This window comes from Ovis canadensis, chromosome 17 (assembly GCF_042477335.2).
Source record: "Ovis canadensis isolate MfBH-ARS-UI-01 breed Bighorn chromosome 17, ARS-UI_OviCan_v2, whole genome shotgun sequence".
NCBI classification, from domain to species: domain Eukaryota; kingdom Metazoa; phylum Chordata; class Mammalia; order Artiodactyla; family Bovidae; genus Ovis; species Ovis canadensis.
In genome coordinates this window covers 30,222,108-30,244,845 of record NC_091261.1, presented here as the reverse complement: position 1 = coordinate 30,244,845, position 22,738 = coordinate 30,222,108, and the positions used below count along the sequence as shown (strand labels likewise).

Here is a 22,738-nt window from a genome sequence, read left to right as displayed (position 1 = left end):
CTAGTGCTAAGTCACTTCAGTCATGTCGATTCTTTGTGACTCCAGACTGTAGCCCACTAGGACCCTCTGTCCCTGGGATTCTTCAGGCATAAATACTGGAGTGGGTTGCCATTTTCTTCTCCAGGGAATCTTCCCAACCCAGGAGTCAAACTTCATATGTCTCCTGCATTGGCAGGCAGGTTCTTTACCATTAGCACCACCTGGAAAACCCCCATACTAGTTTCTAGAGCCAGGGCTTAAAAATGGGTGGATTTTGTTTCCTGTATTTTGCAATTGCTCCTGAAACCCCTGTGAGGGGAGAAGACTCTGGGGAGGCCAGTATAAGAGAAAATCAAGCCCTTAGCCATCAGTCAGTACTAATTTGCCAACGTTATGAGAGAGCTACTCTGCAGTCTATAGTTGTACTATGAGAAGCACGGGGCTGATTTCACAGAGTCCTGCTCAAATTGCATATAAATGAGTAAAATAAATAATTCATATTGCTTTATGTAACCAAGTTCTGGGTTGGTTTTCAATGCTGCAATAGACAACTGACACTAATCTACTGTGCTACGTTTACTCAGCAAACCAAAATGAAGTGATTCTTGGGAGCTCCCTGGTGATCCAGTGGTTAGGACTGGGCTCTTTCACTGCCATGGCCTGGCTTGGTTCTGGAACTAAGACCCTAAATGCCCTGCGTCATGGTTAAAAAAAAAGTTATTCTTCAGATCTGTAAGTTTGTATCCCTATGTCTTTCATAATTCTTAAACTGTGTTTTCAAAAGATTTCTCTGCTAATTTCTCTGTAATTGATATTATCCCATTACAAATCTATGGCAATACATTATTTCTACCACTTCCTTACAGGAGCTTAGTGGGATCTATTACTTGTATGTGGGATAAGTCATAAATAAAATGTATATTAAATTAAGCTTTATAGAAGATGAATATTAATCTAGGTTCTCTAGAGAAACTGAACCCACAGGAGTGAGGGAGAGGGATTCATTATAAGGAATTGGGCCATGCTCTTATGGAGGTAAGTGTAAAGTCTGCTGGGCCAATGATCCCAGGTCAAGTTTGAAGGTCTGACCTTGCTGTAGGATAGGGAAGAGCTGATGTCCCAGCTCAAGGCCATCAGGCAGGAGAATTCACTTACTCAGGGAGAGAGCAAGAGTCAGCTTTCTGTTCTGTTTAGTCTTTCAGTGGATTGGATCATCAGAGACAGGGATCTGCCTTACTCCGTTCACAAATGTACTTGTTATTATTACCTAAAAACACACTTATCACATTCTGAAAAGCATTTTGTAACACTACAAGTCATGTTTGATAAAACATTTGGGTACCCTATGGCCCATAAAATTAACTATCACAGGGAGCCAGACATCTGAGAGTATGATGGGCCTTAGAAAGCATTACTGCAAACAAAGCTAGTGGAGGTGATGGAATTCCAACTGAGCTAGTTAAAATCCTAAAAGATGCTGTTGCTCAAGTGATACACTCAATATGCCAGCAAATCTGGAAAACTCAGCAATGTCCACAGGACTGGAAAATGTTAGTTTTCATTCCAATCCTAAAGAATGGTGATGCCAAAAAATGCTCAAACTACCACATAGTTGCCTTCACTTCACATGCTAACAAGGTCATGCTCAATATCCTTCCAGCTAGGCTTCAACAGTACATAAATTGAGAACTTGAAGGTATACAAGATGCATTTTCTGGATTTAGAAAAGGCACAGGAACCATAGATCAGATTGCCGACATCCGTTGGATCATAGGAAAAGCAAGAGGGTTCCAGAAAAACTGCTTCTGCTTCATTGACTACACTAAAGCCTTTCATTGTATGGATCACAACAAACTGTGGAAATTTCCTAAAGAGATGGAAATACCATTCCATCTTATCTGCCTCCTGAGAAACCTGTATGCAGGACAAGAAACAACAGTTAGAACTGGGACAACATAGAACAACAGACTGGTTCAAAATTGGGAAAGGAGTATGTCAAGACTGTACACTGTCACCCTGCTTATTTAACTTATATGCAGAGTACATCATACAAAATCCCAGGCTGGGTAAATTGCAAGCTGGAATAAAGATTGCGGGGAGAAATGTCAACAGTCTTAGATATGCAGATGATATCACTCTAATGGCAGAAAGTGAAGAGGAACCAAAGAGCTTCTTGATGAAGGTAAAATAGGAGAGTGAAAAAGCTGGCTTAAAACTCAACATTCGAAAAACTAAGATCATGAAATCTGGTCCCATCACTTCATGGCAAATAGATCAGGAAAAAAATGGAAGCAGTGACAGATTTTTTTTTTTTTTTTTAATTTTCTTGGGTTCCAAAATCACTGCAATGACAGTAGTCATGAAATTAACATTAATTTCTCCTTGGAAGAAAAGCTATGACAAACTTAAACACATTTCTAGTGTATTGAAAAGCAGAGATATCAGTTTGCCAACAAAGGTCCATATAGTCAAGACTATGTTTTTCCAGTAGTCATGTATGGATGTGAGAGTTGGGCCATAAAGAAGGTTGAGCACCAAAGAATTGATGCTTTCAAACTGTGATGCTAGAGAAGACTCTTCAGAGCCCCTTGGACAGCAAGGAGGTTGAAACAATCAATCCTAAAGGAAATCAACCCTGAATGTTCATTGGAAGAACTGATGCTGAAGCTGAAGCTCCAATCCTTTGGCCACCTGGTGCAAAGAGCTGACTCACTGGAAAAGTTGGGAAAGACTGATGGGAAACATTGAGGGCAGGAGGAGAAGAGGGCAACAGAGAATGAGATGATTGGATGGCATCACAGACTCAGTGAACATGAGTTTGAACAAACTCCAAGAGATAGTGAAGGACAAGGAACCCTGGTGTGCTGAAGTTAATGGGGTCACAGAGTCAGACAGAACTAGTCAAAACAACAAAATACTTAATGAAATATACTGGAGCTGCTGCTGCTGCTAAGTCGCTTCAGTCGTGTCCGACTCTGTGCGGCCCCAGAGACAGCAGCCCACCAGGCTCCCCCATCCCTGGGACTCTCCAGGCAAGAATACTGGAGTGGGTTGCCATTTCCTTCTCCAATGCATGAAAGTGAAGTCGCTCAGTCGTGTCTGACTCTTAGCGACCCCATGGACTGCAGCCCACCAGGCTCCTCTATCCATGGGATTTTCCAGGCAAGAGTACTGGAGTGGAGTGCCATTGCCTTTTCCAATACTGGAACTAGAAATCCCCAATCCCCTGAAAGAACAAATTTCTACTCTTGAATAAAGAATTCCATTTTTCCATACCCTCAAAGAAATCTGTTATTGTTAAAGAAATATTGCTGTCTAAATTAACTTCTATGTGTGCCTTACTTTTTAATCTGTTCTTGAAAGCACCTTATCTTTATAGATTTGCATTACTTCCTCCCACTGGATGTCTTTAACTGGATGCCCCACTACTTCGTAATTATACATGCAAGACATTTAACTTGATCTTGCAACAGGATTCATACCAAAGTTTTCTCCAAATGAAAGCACCATAGGTTAAGGCCTCATTTCCAGCTACTCAAACATGTTTTAGGGTAAAAAAATTTCAAATTAACATAGTTTCTAGTGTTCAAATCTTATACAGATTCTTGATTTGTACAAATATTGACATAATTGCCAATGGTTAAAAAACAGCTAGTGATCACCCTCAGCTACTTTCTAAGATATTGGAATTCTTTTCAACATTATGTTGCATTTTGCTACACAGCTAACTGTCATTTAAAGGCAAAAATGTAAAGAATTTCAGACCCATTCCAGGCACAAAATTACACACTTAATTAAGTATATCTTGCTTCAAAATTTGAAAAGATTGCTTTTCGTTTTTAGAATTGGAAAGTGTACTATCACTTTCAATAAATTCAGAAATCACAACATGGTATAAAGAGTTATGTATAGAGCTTAATGTATAGTGATTAAACTTCAATTTCATTTCAGAGATTTGGATATCTTTCTAGAGCCAGTTAAGTCATCATACAAACTATGAGCCATCTTTGCATATACTCTTTGCTTATTTACCACTGGTTTATCAATACTGAATTTTATAATAGAAGTTAACACAGAATTGGATCTAATATCTGTCACTAATTAGCTATTTTTGACCTGGCACAAATTATTTAATCTTCTTGAAGCTCAGTTTTCTTGATTGAAATGAGGATAATCACAATCCCTACCTGATAGAATGATAGCAAGGATTAAATAGGGCAAATATCTTAAATGTTTAACAAAGGGCATATTAAACTTTCAATAAGTGCTATCTGTAATGATTTTAAATATAATTAGTGTAATTTCTGAAATTAATGTGAGAAAATATATTTTGATTCCTGAGGAAATTAAGCTTTCTTTTAAGGAAGATGCAAAGCCACTCAGAGAGAGGTTGACCTCCTGTAATTCTATGACTATAGCATGTGTTGACACTTTTAAGTGATTATAAAGATAAATTCAAGAGTGTTCAAGTTTTATATACTGTTCCACCTACCCCCACTCCACCCCTACTCCCCTGGGAAATATAACCACGTTTGTTTGACTTCCTACAGTTTTTGTGTAGAGTTTCATGTAGCTCCTCTTTGAAAATTTTGGACCTTTTCCATCTTTGTTCCTGCTCTTGTTCTTTTGTATTCCTAATTAGACATCACTGTTAGGTAGATGACTCTTCATATGCATTGGGCACAGATTACCCTTCAATAATAAGTGACACTTCACGAATTTAGAAAGGGAGGTATAAGGTCAAGCCTATGCAATAAAATTAAGCTTGTGAAATAAATGGATATTAACATCCCCTTTTGAACTGGAGAAGGAAATGGCAACCCACTCCTGTATTCTTGCCTGGAGAATTCTGTGGACGGAGGATCCTGGTAGGCTACAGTCCACGGGGTCACAAAGAGTTGGACACAACTGAGCAACTTCGCTTCGTTTTGAAATGGACAACTGATACAGGATATGGAGATAGTCTTTTCTCCTTACATGACACACTTGTTGTAATTCAACCACTCTTGTCAAACATGGTGTTAACAAGAATTTGGATGACTACCATCACTGCTGTCATACACAGACCCAGGCATGTTCACACTCACGTTTAAGTTCCCACCCCAGCACTCTCGCCTGGAAAATCCCATGGACGGAGGAGCCTGGTGGGCTGCAGTCCATGGGGTCGCTAAGAGTCGGACAGGACTGAGCGACTTCACTTTCCCTTTTCACTTTCATGCGCTGGAGAAGGAAATTGCAACCCACTCCAGTGTTGTTGCCTGGAGAATCTCAGGGATGGGGGAGCCTAGTGGGCTGCTGTCTGTGGGGTCGCACAGAGTCGGACACGACTGAAGCGACTTAGCAGCAGCAGCAACAACAACAACTACAAACTACTTACTTTTAGATCTGAGCTGTCAGAAACTTGGGTAGCCTGAACGCATCGCTTGGGGCTGGTGCATGGGGATGACCCAGAAAGATGTTCTGGGGAGGGAGGTGGGAGGGGGGTTCATGTTTGGGAATGCATGTAGGAATTAAAGATTTTAAAATTTAAAAAATAAAAAACTAAAAATTAAAAAGTTTCCTCCTTGGAAATATTTTATATAAGTTTGAATCTGTTGTTGTTTAGTCACTAAATTGTGTCCTACTCTTTGGGCCCATAGACTGTAGCATACCAGGTTTCTCTCTCCATGGGATTTTCCAGCAAGAATACTGGAATGGATCACCATTTGCTTCTCCAGAGGATCTTTCTGACCCAGGGATTGAAACTGTGTCTCTTGCATTGGCACGTGGATTCTTTTTTACCACCGAGCCACCAGGGAAGCCCATAGATTTGAATTAGGAGTTGGCAAACACTTACCTTCATCTAACAATTTAATTTGTGATTATTACTGAGTTCTTGTATATTGTAAAATACTATAATTTATTTTAAAAATACTTGCCAAAACATGTGGAAATCACACATAATGCATGAGTTTTCCCTGAATGAAACTGATGGCTTAATGTTAAGATTTTTCTTAAGAAGTCAATAAAGACAAATTACCATACTCTTGCTAATATACTTTTTCTCTATCACATGGTCACTCACCCAACCATTTCAAGGAAAGGTCTCAACGGAGGTCAGTCCTTCCCAAATGAAAAACAACATAGCCTGTGTCAGCCTAGCCCAGGGTCAAATGGTTCTGATCTTTCCATTAACAGCATCATCTTTTGTTGGGGTTAGACCAGTAGTCATGTGCTTATGAAGATGGGAGTGGAAAGTAGATGCCATTAAGTGTTGCTTAGGGATCTTTCTATGTTAATGCTTAGTATGTGTTGAGACTGTAGTAAAGATGGAAAAAAGGTCTGACTTTTAATTTCCATGACTACTCTTTGTTTTGAGCTACTAATGGGAAAAATACAGTAAGAAGGCGGTTTAGATCCTGTTCTAGAAATCAAGTTAGATTCACTTGTCTCCTCTTAGTTAAATTGTGGTTGGGCTAAAATAGCTTGTGGGGCTTCCCTGGTGGCTCAGATGGTAAATGATCTGTCTGCAGTGCAGGAGACCTGGGTTTGATCCCTGGCTTGGGAAGATCCCCTGGAAGAAGGGAATCATAACCCTCTCCATTATCTTTCCTGGAGAATTCCATGGACAGAGGAGCCTAGTGGGGTACAATCCATAGGGTCACAAACAGTTAGACATGACTGATTAACACTTAATTTGTTTTCCTTCCTTACTTAAAATAGCTTGTGCCAGTTTGCTAAAGTAATAGGAATGAAGTGAGCTCTGAAACAACAGTCAGAGTCAGGTTAATAGCTATGACCAGGGTTCCAGAAATAATTTAGCACCACAACACTTAAATTAGAAAGGAAAATGTTGGCTAGAGTTAATGAGCTGCTTGAGGGTCACTGAGATAATTATACAAGAAAAATATTATTTTGCCTTTATGTTTTACAATCCCTGCCTCCTGAGAGAGCAGCAGCCTCCTTTCCTTAGGATGCTTTAAAGATACATGGTAATGATTTACTCATTATGTAGCCCTCACAATACTCATTACAGCTCTAAAAAATCTGTCTTTCATAGTTAAAAATAAGATATTTATGACTCATGAATATGCATTGAAAGAAACAAGATAAAAATGAAATCAGTATTAGAATGTAAGTTTCTAATATGGTGGCCACCTCAGCCACCCAGCTCCCATGTTACTAAGAAAATCCCACCAAGTATAAAACTGTTTCCTTTACTGCTACTCAGTTTGTAAAATCTATTTCCCTCTGTAGATTTTATGTCCAACAACAATAAATATAGTGATAACCTGTCTCAACTATTAGGAATACATAGAAGACTTTTGTCAGTTTTAATGAGTTCTTGATGGTGTTTACTAGACCTCTTAAGTGGTATACTAGATGGTCTTATATATGAAGCCTTCTAAGTCAGAATAAGCCAATTCTTTAATCCATCCAACAGAGATAAGAGACAATGGAATCTAAAGTTTATAAGGCATCTACTATAGGCCAGGCTTAGTTCTTAATGAGATCACATTACTAAATTTTAACTATGATCAATTCTATCATTCCCATATTGCAGGTGTACAAATTACATTAATTAGATTGTATATGGTTCCAAAGCTTGTTATGGAAAAAATTAGGATTTAAACTAGTGCTTACCTTATTATGGGGTACAATTTCTTACCATTATTCTTTACTACCCCAATTAATGCTTTGAACACAAAAATCATGCCAGACATTGTGTTAAATGTAAGAAAAGATAAACATGCAAGTTCTCCAGATTTCACACTTCGGCTACTACAAAGTCGCTTCAGTCGTGTCCGACTCTGTGCAACCCCATAGATGGCAGCCTGCCAGGCTCCCCCATCTCTGGGATTCTCCAGGCAAGAACACTGGAGTGGGTTGCCATTTCCTTCTCCAAAACATCTTGTTAATATACCTTGTTCATACGGTCTGAGCAGCATTTATTGTCGCCTGGGGAAGGGAGTAGTTAACCCTATTCGAGGGAATCTATCAGAGAGGTCTTGAACTTGACTTGAAATATGAATATATGAACAGCAACAGGGTGGGGAGGATAGGCAAGGTAGACTTGTATTTGAAAACACATGGGATATGGAATAAATGCAAATATATTCAAGGAGTTAAAATTTTGCCAGTATGTTACTTTGTCTGGAGTATGGAAATCAAGCAAATCAATCAGGCTAGAAAGAGACAGTGTTAAAGAGTTGAGAGCTAAACAAATTTGCATATAATGCTAAAGAGTTTGCATTTTATTCAGCAGATCATGGGAAGCAATTGATAAGCAACATTAGCAGATTTAAATTTAGGTAATTCTCAGGTGATAATTTGAAAAACATACTAAAGGAATACATAGGAAGGTCAGTTAGGATTCTGTTGCAATAATTATTTTCAATTGAAGGTAAGGGAGGAAATTGAGTACAACCAGGTTTCTGATATTGGTGATAGAACTGATGTTAATAATTTAAGAAACAGGTACATTAAAAAAAATGTTTTTTTTTCTTCAACTTCTAAAGTGACTTCTGGCTCACATTTGTACTAAAATCCTTGAACTTCTGAAATTGGGCCACCCTCAACTGGCCTCAATGCCCGTCTCAGATATGACCAAACAGGCTGATTAGATTGGGATCAACTGGAATGAAAAGCTAAGGATGTGGAGGAACTCTGATGGGGAGTTTCTCCATATTGGAGGAAATGAAGGCCTAACCAAAGAATTTATTTCCCCGCCAAGGCAGGAAATGTTAACCTGCACAGTAAGACTTCAGCAGTGTTATGGATTCACAGCCACTGCATAAATCTTAGAGTTCCTTTCCTTCAGTTGGATGTATTATTTCAAGTATGCTGTTCTTAATGATATCAGGATACAATTATACATAAAGGGTTGTGGTACAGATTACTTGTTCATTCATTTGAGGGTGATCTGCCCAAGAGGAGCCATTTGTTGTTGTTGTTTAGTTGCTAAGTGGTGTCTTTCTCTTTTGCAACCCCACAGGCTATAACCCGCCAGGCTCCTCTGTCCATGGGATTTCCCAAGCAAGAATACCGGAGTGGGTTGCAACCTGCATCTCCTGTATTGCCGGTGGATTCTTTACCCACTGAGACACTGGGTAAGCCCTTTAAATTGGTAACTAAAAGTTAAATGAGGTCCTGTGAGTGGGAGTTAGTACAGTGTGACTGGTGTCCTTATGTAAAGAGGGAGATACACTGGGATGTGTATGCACAGAGTAAGCCATTTGAGGACACAGTAAGTATGTGCCCATTTGCAAGCCAAGAAGAGAGGGTTCATGAGAATCCGAAACCATTAAACAACCTCACCGATAATGGGTCTATTTTCCAAAAACACAAAGGTAATTGTCTATGAGATGTGATCCCTTATTATGTAGAAACTAGAATGTTAGTTTGATGCCAGAGTAAAGACAAAATGAAGGAGATTCTCCTTCCTTTCTATATTTGGGAGATAGACGGACAAAAGAAACATCTATATCTTAATGTTATAGTGTGATCCGTAATCATTTTTGCTCCTTAAATATATGATTACATCTATAAAATCCTCCCCTTGCAACCAAAATTTTTACAAAATCTTTGCAAGAGTCAGCCGTATGTGGATCTGCCTATGCAGAAGAAGATTCTACCTCTTTGGGTATATTTGAGACATTAGTTAACAATGAGTATACGTACCTAACTTGGCTTATCTTGGTTAATCTTGAATAGTTGTAGCTATGAAAAGATCCAACATGTCCTCCTTTTATTACTATCTCACTAAGTGCTAGATGGGGAAACAGTAGAAAGAGTGTCAGACTTTATTTTTCTGGGCTCCAAAATCACTGCAGATGGTGACTGCAGCCATGAAATTAAAAGACGCTTACTCCTTGGAAGAAAAGTTATGACCAACCTAGATAGTATATTCAAAAGCAGAGACATTACTTTGCCAACTAAGGTCTGTCTAGTCAAGGCTATGGTTTTTCCAGTGGTCATGTATGGATGTGAGAGTTGGACTGTGAAGAAGGCTGAGTGCTGAAGAATTAATGCATTTGAACTGTGGTATTGGAGAAGACTCTTGAGGGTCCCTTGGACTGCAAGGAGATCCAACCAGTCCATTCTGAAGGAGATCAGCCCTGGGATTTCTTTGGAGGGAATGATGCTAAAGCTGAAGCTCCAGTACTTTGGCCACCTCATGCGAAGAGTTGACTCATTGGAAAAGACTCTGATGCTGGGAGAGATTGGTGGCAGGAGGAGAAGGGGACAACTGAGGATGAGATGGCTGGATGGCATCACGGACTTGATGGACGTGAGTCTGAGTGAACTCCGGGAGATGGTGATGGACAAGGAGGCCTGGCGTGCTGCGATTCATGGGGTCGCAAAGAGTCAGACACGACTGAGCTACTGAACTGAACTGATATTTCCAGTATAGCAGAAAGCATATCCTGTTTATAGAAACTTTTCCAAGACACTGTTTTTATTTTCCCCAGTGTTTGTGACAATGGTCTTGATTCATCTTTAGACTACACCAAACACAGAGTAAATATGGCAGTATATTTCCCATAAAAACAAAATCAGTATATAACTCTTAACTGTTTGAGCAAATCAGAACAATGATTTTTGACTCTTTAATCTAAAAAAAGTACATTGCAGGCCCAGAATCAGTTAATGAGTTAAAAAGAAAGAAAAAATTTTATCAACTGTAAGTTGAATTAAATTAGTTTTGGCAACATGTATACTGTGTGTAAATTTGGACAGATCCAACTGAGTTTTTGAAGAATAATTTTAAAATATCCCTAAAGCTATTTTCAAGAAATTTTTGTGATTGATGGAAAACAAAAACAAGAATGATTAAGTTAGTTGAAGTGACTGGATTCTGACAGTTTGTTCCAATAAGAGTTTGATCCTATCAGGAGCAGGGTGCAGTTCAGTTCAGTTCAGTCACTCAGTCCTGTCCAACTCTATGTGACCCCATGGATTGCAACACACCAGGCTTCCTTGTCCATCACCAGTTCCCAGAACTCATTCAAACTCTGTCCATCGAGTCAGTGATGCCATCTAACCATCTCATCCTTTGTCATCCCCTTCTCCTCCTGCTTTAAATCTTTTCCAGAATAAGGGTGTTTTCCAATGAGTCAGTTCTTCTCATCGGGTGACCACAGTTTTGGAGTTTCAGCTTCAGCATGAGTCCTTCAAATAAAAATTCAGGATTGATTTCCTTTAGGATAGACTGGTTTGATCTGCTTGTGACCCAGGAGACTCTCAAGAGTTTTCTCCAACACCACAGTTCAAAAGCATCTGTTCTTCAGTGCTCAGCTTTCTTTATAGTCCAACTCTCACATCCACACGTGACCCTGGGAAAACTATAGGTTTGAATGGACCTTTGTTGGCAAGTAATGTCTCTGCATTTTAATATGCTATCTAAGTTTGTCATCGGAGAAGGCAATGGCACCCCACTCCAGTACTCTTGCCTGGAAAATCCCATGGACGGAGGAGCCTGGCAGGCTGCAGTTCATGAGGTCGCGAAGAGTTGGACACGACTGAGCAACTTCACGTTCACTTTTCACTTTCATGCATTGGAGAAGGAAATGGCAACCCACTCCAGTGCTCTTGCCTGGAGAATCCCAGGGATGGGGGAGCCTGGTTGGCTGCCATCTCTGGGGTCTCACAGAGTCGGACACGACTGAAGCGACTTAGCAGCAGCAGCAGCAGGTTTGTCATAGCCTTTCTTCCAAGGAACAAGTATCTTTCAATTTCATGGCTAAAATCACCATCTACAGTGATTTTGGAGCCCAAGTAACTAAAGTCTCTCACTGTTTCCACTGTTTCCCCATCTATTTGCCATGAAGTGATGGAACCAGATGCCATGGTCTTAGTTTTCTGAACGTTAAGTTTTAAGCCAACTTTTTCACTCCCCTTTCACTTTCACTTTCATCAAGAGGCTCTTTATTTCTTCACTTTCTGCATAAGGGTGGTGTCATCTGCATATTTGAGGTTATTGATATTTCTCCTGGCAATCTTGATTCCAGCTTGTGCTTCATCTAGTCTAGCATTTCACATGATGTACTCTGTATATGAGTTAAATAAGCAGGGTGACAATATATAGCCTTGATATACTCGTTTCCTGATTTGGAACCAGTCTGTTGTTCCATGTCCAGTTTTTTTTTGGTTTGTTTGTTTGTTTTTTTTTTTTTTTGCGGAAAAGACATTTATTACTGAGCTATAAATTAGAGGCGGACGGGTGGGCGGGAGGAACCAAGCGGTCACGTTTTAGGTGGCTGCTGTCTCTCCCTGTCCTCCTGGGCCTGGATTCTGAGTTCCTCCTCAAGACGCTCCTTCGCTCGGACCACCTTTGACTGCAGGTAGAAGGAGCCACCCACGGATTTATCGTTCACCTTGAATAGGTGTTCGTAGTTCTTCTGGATCTCCTCGGGGCTCAGCTTGGAGACATTGAGAATCTGCTGTGCCTCCTGGAGGCTGAGGCCTGAGAGGTTGGAGGCGGCTGCAGACTGGTGTCCGGCACATCCCCGGGCGTCTGCCGCTGCTCGGCTGGCTGCAAACTCCTGCCGCAGGGCCCGGGCAAAGGCCCTGCCCACCACCTGAGCGCCCATCACAATGATCTGGGCCAGGTACTTGGCCATGGCGACCACTCAGGTTCAGGAGTCCGAGGTTCCGACTTCCTCGCCCCGCGGCCCCTCCATGTCCAGTTTTAACTATTGATTCTTAACCTGCATACAGATTTCTCAGGAGGCAGATCAGGTAGTCTGGTATTCCCATCTCTTGAAGAATTTTCCACATTTTGTGGTGATCCACACAGTTAAAAGATTTGGCATAGACAATAAAGCAGAATTAGTTATTTTTCTGGAACTCTCTTACTTTTTCGATGATCCAACAGATGTTGGCAATTTGATCTCTGGTTCCTTTGCCTTTTCTAAATCTAGCTTGAACATCTGGAAGTTCACAGCACACATACTATTGAAGCCTAGCTTGGATAATTTTGAGTATTACTTTGCTAGCATGTGAGATAAGTGCAATTGTGCAGTAGTTTGAACATTCTTTGGCATTGCCTTTCTTGGAGACTGGAATAAAAACTGACCTTTTCCAGTTCTGTGGCCACTGTTGAGTTTTCCAAATTTGCTGGCATATTGAGTGTAGCACTTTCACAGCATCATCATTTAAGATTCGAAATAGCTCAATTGTAATTCCATCACCTCTACTAGTTTTGTTCATAGTTATACTTGACTTCACATTCCAGGATGTCTGGCTCTAGGTGAGTGATCACATCATCATGGTTATCTGGGTCATGAAGATCTTTTTTGTATAGTTCTTCTGTGTATTGTTGCCACCTCTTCTTAATATCCTCTGCTTCTGTTAAGTCCATACCATTTCTGTCCTTTATCGTGCCCATCATTGGATGAAATGTTCCCTTGGTATCTCTAATTTTCTTGAAGAGATCTCTAGTCTTTCCCATTCTATTGTTTTCCTCTGTTTCTTTGCTCTGATCACTGAGGAAGCCTTTCTTATCTCTCCTTGCTATTCTTTGGAAGTCTACCTTCAAATGGGTATGTCTTTCCTTTTCTCCTTTGCCTTTCACTTCTCTTCCTTTCCCATCTATCTGTAAGGCCTCCTGAGACAACCACTTTGCCTTTTTACATTTCTTTCTCTTGGGGATGGTTTTGATCACCGCCTACTATATAATGTCATGAACCTCCATCCATAGTTCTTCAGGCACTCTGTCAGAGCTAATCCCTTGAGTCTATTTGTCACATCTACTGTATAATCATAAGGGATTTGATTTAGGCCATACCTGAATGGTCTAGTGGTTTTCCTTACTTTCTTCAATTTATGTCTGAATTTTGCAACAAGGAGTTCATGAACTGAGCTACCATCAGCTCCTGGTTTTCTTTTTGCTAACTGTATAGAGTTTCTCCACCTTTGGCTGCAAAGAATATAATCAGTCTGACTTTGGTGTTGACCATCTGGTGATGTCCATGTGTAGAATCTTCTCTTGTGTTGTTGGAAGAGGGTATTTGCTATTACCAGTCTGTTCTCTTGGCAAAACTCTGTTAGCCTTTTCCTGCTTCATTTTGTACTCCAAGGCCAAATTTGCCTTTTATTCCATGTATCTCTTGACTTCCCACTTTTGCATTTCAGTCCCCTATGATGAAAAGAACATCTTTTTTGGCTGTTAGTTCTAGAAGTGTTGTAGGTCTTCATCAGTTCAGTTCAGTTCAGTCGCTCAGTCATGTCTGACTCTTTGCAATCCCATAAATCACAGCACACCATCTGTCCACAGCACAGCCTCCCTGTCCATCACCATCTACCAGAGTTCACTCAAAAGCACGTCCATTGAGCCAGTGATGCCATCCAGCCATCTCATCCTCTGTTGTCCCCTTTTCCTCCTGCCCCCAATCCCTCCCAGCATCAGAGTCTTTTCCAATGAGTTAACTCTTTGCATGAGGTGGTCAAAGTACTGGAGTTTCAGATTTAGCATCATTCCTTCCAAAGAACACCCAGGGCTGATCACCTTTAGAATGGACTGGTTGGATCTCCTTGCAGTCAAAGGGACTCTCAAGAGGTCTTCATAGACCCATTCAAATTCAGCTTCTTTGGCCTTAGTGTTCGGGGCATAGACTTGGATTAGTGTAATATTTAATGGTTTGCCTTGAAAATGAACAGAGATCATTCTGTTTTTGAGATTATTCTGTTTTGAGTCATTTTTGAGATTGCATCCAAGTACTGCATTTTGGAATCTTTTTTTTTTCCTATGATGGCTACTCTGTTTCTTCTAATGGATTCTTGCCCACAATCATAGATATAATTATCATCTGAGTTAAATTTACCCATTCAGTCCATTTTAGTTCACTTATCCCTAAAATGTCAATGTTGACTCCTGCCATCTCCTGTTTGACCATTTCCAATTTACCTTATCTATGGATGTAGCATTCCAGGTTCCTATGGAACATTGTTCTTTACATCTTTGGACTTTACTTCCATCACCAGTCATACCCACAACTGGGTCTTGTTTTTGCTTTGGCTCCATCTCTTCATTCTTTCTGGAGTTATTTCTCCACTGCTCTCCAGTAGCATATCGGACACCTACTGACCTGGGTAGTTCATCTTTCAGTGTCCTATCTTTTTGTCTTTTCATACTGTTCATGGGATTCTCAAGGCAAGAATACCGAAGTGGTTTGCAGTTCCTTTCTCTTGTGGACCACACTTTGTCAGAACTCTCACCATGACCTGTCCATCTGGAGTGCACCTAAATGGCATGGCTCATAGTTTCATTGATTTAGACAGGCTGCGGTCCATGGGATCCATGTGTATAGGCTGCTGACCTGTACCTCCACAGAAGACACTCAAACACTCAAAGGAAGGTCTGTCTCTGTATCTGTGGGTTCTCCTGGTACACACAAGATTTTGTTGGAGCCCTCTGAATGTTTCTGGTAGGTGTGGGGTTTGATACTAAATGTAATTTCTCCCCTCCTACCATCTTGTCGGGGCTTCTCCTTTGCCTTTGGACGTGGGGTATCTTTTTTTGGTGGGATCCAACATTTTCCTGTTGATGGTTGTTCAGCAGCAAGTTTTAATTTCAGGGTTCTCACAGGAGAAGATGAGTGCATGTCCTTCTCCTCCACCATGGTAGAAAGGGAAGGTAGGTGTAATATAAGAAAAGGAATCAACTATAAAGGTATTGATATTATTTAACAATAATTTACATTTTGCATTAATAAGATTGGGCAATCTTCATTAATAAAGAAATATGTATGCATTTACTTAAAAGATAACAGATTTTTAAAATATGTTTTTAATGAGTCTCTTTTAAGTATACATGACATGGTTGACAGAAATCTAAGTGACTAGCATTCTGGTGTTTTATCATTTTGGATTAGTAAATAGCTGATGCATAAATAATTATTGCATATAAATATAGGCTAGTTGTTCAAAATAAGTTTTGTACCATTAAATCCAATCTATATTCTGTAAACTTCAAATCTTATTCTTCAGTGGACAGCAGTCTTTTAACCCAAATCACTTACAGCCTATATTGGTTGCTCAAAATTAAATTTTTATTAAAATAAATCCTATAAATAGTTTAATTTTAAGTTAGTAATCTGATAGTTTACTTCATCTAGAAATATACTGCATAGATTTTATATATATTGACTACTCAGATTTTATTTTTCCAAAAGCCTGAATATCCTCCTACTGTGGATATTAAAAGAATGTGAAAATGAGGACACATGCCCATTCATCCCTGCTCACTAGGGGACAAATATCACTCAAGGGAACAGGTGTTCTTTCCATCCCCTCTGCCAGCTTCCTGCCCACTCCCAGGTGATGGTTCTATTGGATACATTAACTGGGTGCCAGAGCTTGAAAGGCCCCACTAACATTTGGCTTGAGCCCTTTTATATATGGCTCTCAGATGTGAATGTTAAAGAGAACCTACCGCAACAGACTCTAGGAAAATGTCCAAAATAAGTGAAATATCATAATGGAAGGAAGCAAGCAATAATACTGCCCTCTTCTGATTCAAGGAGGAAGGCAAGCAATTTCAAATGAATATGGGCTCTCCTAGTAACTCAGAGGCAGAGAATCCTTTTGCCAATGCATTATTTATTGATTATTCTAAAAGGACGAGTAAACAAAATTGACACATAGTCTATGACATACTATTGATTATAAAACAATCTGATTTCTGAGATAACATGTGAAAAAAAAGTGCATTTGGGAGATGAACACAATAGTATCTGCTATTTAGTCAATGCTTTTACTCTAGTCAGAAATTGGGCTTAATGTTTCATTTACAGTAATTCACTCTCAGAGCATATAAACTATTAGTATTATTGGGTATGTTTATGGTGCTATTTCTATAAATGTAGAAAATTGAGGCTTAGAGAAGTTAAACAGCTTCACCTTGGCTAAACAGCAGACAGAGAGGGGCTCAGGATTTGTACTCAAATTATATCTGCCTAAAAATTTCAGTAGGAAATGAGTGCACAATCACTAAAGGGCAAAAGAATTGTGAATATTAATATTATTTATATCATAGATATGAGGAAACTATGAATAATTGAATCTAATGGGTAAAGTAAAAGTAGGAATCCATGCTGCTTCTATATTTTCAAATATAGGGAATTACAACTAAAGCCATTATCCTTACAGTCATGGGTGTATTCTGAAGGGTAACTGAATTCAGGGAAAATAATATTTGTTTAGGAAAGGCTGAGTTTCCAATAATGTCAGAGAAACAAGTTTGTATTGCCATTTAGTTTTACACATACAGACCTGAAGCAAAGGTGAGAAACCAGGGAGTGGGATGTAAAAACCTATGAGAGGACAGATCGTGTGAGTCTTTAAGAGGGGAGCAGGAGGCACAGACCCAAATTAGAGTAAGAACCACATTTATGAATCAAGAGGAAAAGGGCCAGCTCTGGAGAAAGAGAAAGTAGCAGAAAAGAACAGAAGAACAAGAAAAATAAAGAGGCTTAAAGATCAAAAGTCTAAAGAATTGGAGAGATTTAATAAAACACGAATTGAGAAAAGGTTATTGAATTGAAGTAGGCAGGTGGTGATATTAAGAGAATAATTTCCGTAGTAGGGTGATTTCAAAAGCCAGATATGCAGAGGATTAAAACGTAAATGAGTTGAAGCTGTGGCACAGGTGTGACTCACATCTCAGGAATTGGCAATAAAAGGAAGAAGGGAAATAGAATGTTACCACGGAACTCTGTGAAAAGGAGAAATTTAAAATGTCAGCAAAAGAGGCATTGGGGAATGAGAATGAATCAAATGCAGAACATAATTTGAAAATGCATTATAAAGAAATGTTTGAGAGGTTTGAGAGTTCTTCTGTTCACTGCCCAATATTTTATTGAGTCACTATTGTGAACAGCTCTGCTAAGGCTAGGGTTGGAATGACGGCTCAAAGCATACTTCCTGAGCACAAGTTGCTTAAAACTTAGATGGGAAAACTGAGATATTAAAAAGCAACTAAACTATAGCAAATAATATATAGTAGGCAAAGGAGACACAAAGGACAGGGCCTACTTGAGATGAAGGACAGCAAGGTTGCCATGGAAGTGATGTCCAAACTGACTTTTAAAACTTAAGTGTGTGGAGGGCAAGGGGGCAATGAGAAAAAGCCAGAATTTAGAGGCACACTTGGCTCTTTTAGAAAGTTGTACATAGAATGGTGTGGGTCTTGAATGAAAGAATAATGATGGTAGATGCAGTCAAAAAGGGTAGAAGGGTTCATGCGAAGAGGATTTATGTTCTAAAATCATGGCATCCAGTCCCATCACTTCATGGCAAATAGATGGAGAAACAATGGAAACAGTGAGAGACTTTAGTTTTCTGGGCTCCAAAATCACAGCAGATGATGACTGCAGCCATGAAATTAAAAGACATTTACTCCTTGGGAGAAAAGCTATGACCAACCTAGATAGCATTTTGAAAAGAAGAAACATTACTTTGCTGACAAAGATCTGTCTAGTCAAAGCTGTGGTTTTTCCTGTAGTCATGTATGGATGTGAGAGTTGGACTATAAAGAAAGCTGAGAGCCAAAGAATTGATGCTTTTGAACTGTGGTATTGGAGAAGACTCTTGAGAGTCCCTTGGACTGCAAGGAGATCCAACCAGTCAATCTTAAAGGAAATCAGTCCTGAATATTCATTAGAAAGACTGTTGCTGAAGCTGAAGCTCCAATACTTTGGCCACCTGATGTGAAGAACTAACTCACTGGAAAAGACCCTGATGCTGGGAAAGGTGGAAGGCGGGAGGAGAAGGGGATGACAGAGGATGAGACGGTGGGATGGCATCACCAACTTGATGGACGTGAGTTTGAGCAAGCTCTGGGAGGTGGTGATGGATAGGGAGGCCTGGTGTGCTACAGTCCATCAGGTTGCAAAGAATCAGACACGACTGAGCTACTGAACTGACTGACTGACATTTAGCTGCAGCTGTTTATAATCAGGTTCCAAACACACACAGAAAATACTTTGGGAAAATTTAAGCTGAGTAAAAATATACTCTTCATATGATTCAGAAAATCTCGATAGATTTTCCATGAAAGCCCATCTTTAGTATTTTTATCAAATAAATGGTATGTTAGTTATATATTCATTTCCTGTGACTGCTGGAACACATTATCATAAACAATGGCTTAAAACAGCACAAACTTATCATCATATAGTTCTGAAAGTCAGAGGATGAAATTGGTTTCCCTTAGGTTAAACTCACAGCTACCCATCTTTCTAGAGATTCTAGAGGAAAATCTTTTTTCTTTTTTTTTTTAATCTTTTCCAGCTTTTGGAGGCCATTAACAGTGTCTCTCTCTCTTTCTTTTCCTTTTTATTGGAGTATAATTGCTTTACAGTGTTGTTAGTTTTTGCTGTACCATGAAGTGAATCAGGTATGTGTATATATACATCCTCTCCTTCTTGGACCTCTCTCCCACTCCACCCCCATTCACCCATCCAGGTCATCACAGAACACCTAGCTGAGCTCCCGGTGCTTTCATTCATGGTCCTTTGCTGAACCTATAAATCCAGTAAAGTTGGGTGAATCCTTATGCTACCATCTCTCTGGTTCTCTCTCTTCTGCTTCCCTCTATTATTTATAAGAACTCCTGTGATGTGTCAAGCCTCCCCAGTAATCCAGAATAATCTCCCCATTACAAGATCAGCTGATTAGCACATTTAATTCTTTCTGCAATTGTTTAATTGCTCTTTGCATTTAACCTAAACAGAGCATAGTTTCTGGGGATTAAACATGGACATCTTTGGGAGGCCATTAATCTGCCTACCACAACTATATCTAGAGACAGAAGAGACAGTATGTAATGGGAAAGATCAGTAATGGATCTTTCCAATGGATCATTGAACGGCCTACAAGCATTCAATGCATATCTGCTATATGCAAAGAACTATATCAAGTATTATATAATATATTTAAATATCAAAAGGTATAGTATGTCTAAGAGAGTTGAAGTCAAACTATGAATATCAAGGTCAAACAAACTATAAACTAATACAGCAAGTGAAGATAGTGTAGTAAAATTTGAATAAATAAGTATGGAGAACAATTAATTAATTTTAAAAATAATAAAAGTAAGATGAATTCTACCCAGAAGTGATTTTCTAAAGAAGGTAAGTTGGTGTCCTTGAGGAAATAATAGACATGGAATAATATAGAGTGAAGAAAAGCATTTCAAGTAAAAGGTTTTTTTTGTTTGTTTGTTTTTGTTTATATGTGGCCAGGTAACCCATTATTCTTGAAGAAAACTATCATTATGGGGACATCTGATTTATGTAAAGTGGTATTAATCATTATATCTTGGAAGATTCATATTTGAAGGCAGAATACCTAAATTCAAACTGGGGTCATTCTCAATTGCCCGGTTACTTCAGAAGAGGCATTATCTCTCTTAGAAAAATAATATATTTTACCTATTCTCTGTAGATTAATGTCATGATCATGGTATGAATGTTCCTTATAAACTTTAGAGTGCTATGCATGTTGGTACAGTTAGAGTAATTATGATGGCCCTTAATTACTGCTACTGCTGCTGCTACTGCTGCTAAGTCGCTTTAGTTGTGTCCGACTCTGTGCGACCCCATAGACGGCAGCCTACCAGGCTCTTCCATCCCTGGGATTCTCCAGGCAAGAATACTGGAGTGGGTTGCCATTTCCTTTTCCACCTTAATTACTAGATTTAAGAATTAAGATTCTAATTTATGAAAAATATAAATCATAAGTTTATGATTCACAAACTGGGAGTTATATATGGAGTGTTATAGACACTTGCTATAGAATTAAAAAGATTAAATCAAAGGGTACAATTTGAAGGCCACAGTTGAAGTATATTAAGAAAAAAATGAACTAGATTTGGATGAGGAACAGAGAACTGCACAGACACGTTTGCAGTGAATGTGTTACAATGAAATGCATCCATAGAAACTGGTAATTGACTTGGCAGGGATTGGAAGAAGAGCAAGAACGTAATATCTAAGATTGTGCATAGGAACAAAGGGCTTCTATGATGACTTGGATGTTAATACTGTGGGTGAAAGGGCGCTGTTCAGGCTTAGCAGTGTTATAATCTGATATTGATGTCTGCCATTAAAGTGGTAGCACATATGTGTAGATTTAGTACCTATCCTCTTTGACATTGAGAAGTTCAGAGGTTCACTGTATACGTGCCTATGTTCTTTATAGCAATTACCACAGCACTATGTACTTCCTTGTCTTTCTAAATTTTGATTACATGTTTCTTAAGGTCAAAGCTGTCTCTTTCTGTCACTGCTTTTCATAGTGCCTATCATAGCAATAGCTCAGCAAATGTTTAAATGAATTAAATAGTTACACAGCTTTCCTGAGTTTGTCTCGTACAGCTTTTGCAAGTTGCTGTCTCCTCCATGAATTGGCAGAGGCTATCTGTAGTCAATTTGCGCATCATCGATCATTTAATACACAATGCAAATCCTTGGCTCCCAATAAGTGTTTTCTCAGCTGAGTTGAAGACATGCAACTTTGACAAAAGAAGTCATATAGCATGCAGCCACACACTTTGTAAATTACCCTCAAATTACAAAATGGGCTTGATGTTCCACTATGGTAATGTATCAATATTTCAGACTGAGTATTGGAAAACCATACATATCATTAAAATGAGAAAATTAGATCTGGATATCAACTCCATCAAAGGAGTGTCCTGACAGCTTGGCTGTTAAGGGTGGTAGGAATGAGAGAGAAAAGAAAGGACAAAGAAAAGGAAGGAAAAAAGAAAACTCAAACTCTTTTGGAACACACTTTTTTCCCTCCTACCTTATATCCAAAGATGGAGAAGCTGTATATACTCAACAAAAAACAAGACCAGGAGCTGACTGAGGCTCAGATCATGAACTCCTTATTACCAAATTCAGATTTAAATTGAAGAAAGTAGGGAAAACCACTAGACCATTCAGGTATGACCTAAATCAAATCCCTTGTAACTATACAGTGGAAGTGAGAAATAGATTTAAGGGCCTAAATTTGATACATAGAGTGCCTAATGAACTATGGAATGAGGTCCGTGACATTGTACAGGAGACAGGGATCAAGACCATCCCCATGGAAAAGAAATGCAAAAAAGCAAAATGGCTGTCTGGGGAGGCCTTACAAATAGCTGTGAAAAGGAGAGAGGCAAAAAGCAAAGGAGAAATGGGAAGATATAGGCATCTGAATGCAGAGTTCCAAAGAATAGCAAGAAGAGATAAGAAAGCCTTCTTCAGCGATCGATGCAAAGAAATCGAGGAAAACAACAGAATGAGAAAGACTAGAGATCTCTTCAAGAAAATTAGAGATACCAAGGGAACATTTCATGCAAAGATGGGCTCAATAAAGGACAGAAATCGCATGCACCTAACAGAAGCAGAAGATATTAAGAAGAGATGGCAAGAATACACGGAAGAACTGTACAAAAAAGACCTTCACAACCCAGATAATCATGATGATGTGATCACTCATCTAGAGCCAGACATCCTGGAGTGTGAAGTCAAGTGGGCCTTAGAAAGCATCACTACGAACAAAGCTAGTGGAGGGGATGGAATTCCAGTGGAGCTATTTCAAATCCTGAAAGATGATGCTGTGAAAGTGCTGCACTCAATATGCCAACAAATTTGGAAAACTCAGCAGTGGCCACAGGACTGGAAAAGGTCAGTTTTCATTCCAATCCCAAAAAAAGACAATGCCAAAGAATGCTCAAACTATGGCACAATTGCACTCATCTCACATGCTAGGAAAGTAATGCTCA

The 22,738-nt window shown here is 39.3% G+C and overlaps 1 protein-coding gene across 1 annotated transcript; it reads right to left on the bottom strand.

The window, feature by feature from the left end:
- Window positions 1-12,098: 12,098 nt before the first annotated feature.
- On the bottom strand, window positions 12,099-12,630 carry LOC138422926 (mitochondrial import inner membrane translocase subunit TIM16). The gene has a single exon (XM_069558552.1). It carries the CDS (start codon window positions 12,579-12,581, stop codon window positions 12,204-12,206), a length of 378 nt encoding a protein of 125 aa, XP_069414653.1. The 5' UTR covers window positions 12,582-12,630; the 3' UTR covers window positions 12,099-12,203.
- Window positions 12,631-22,738: the final 10,108 nt, after the last annotated feature.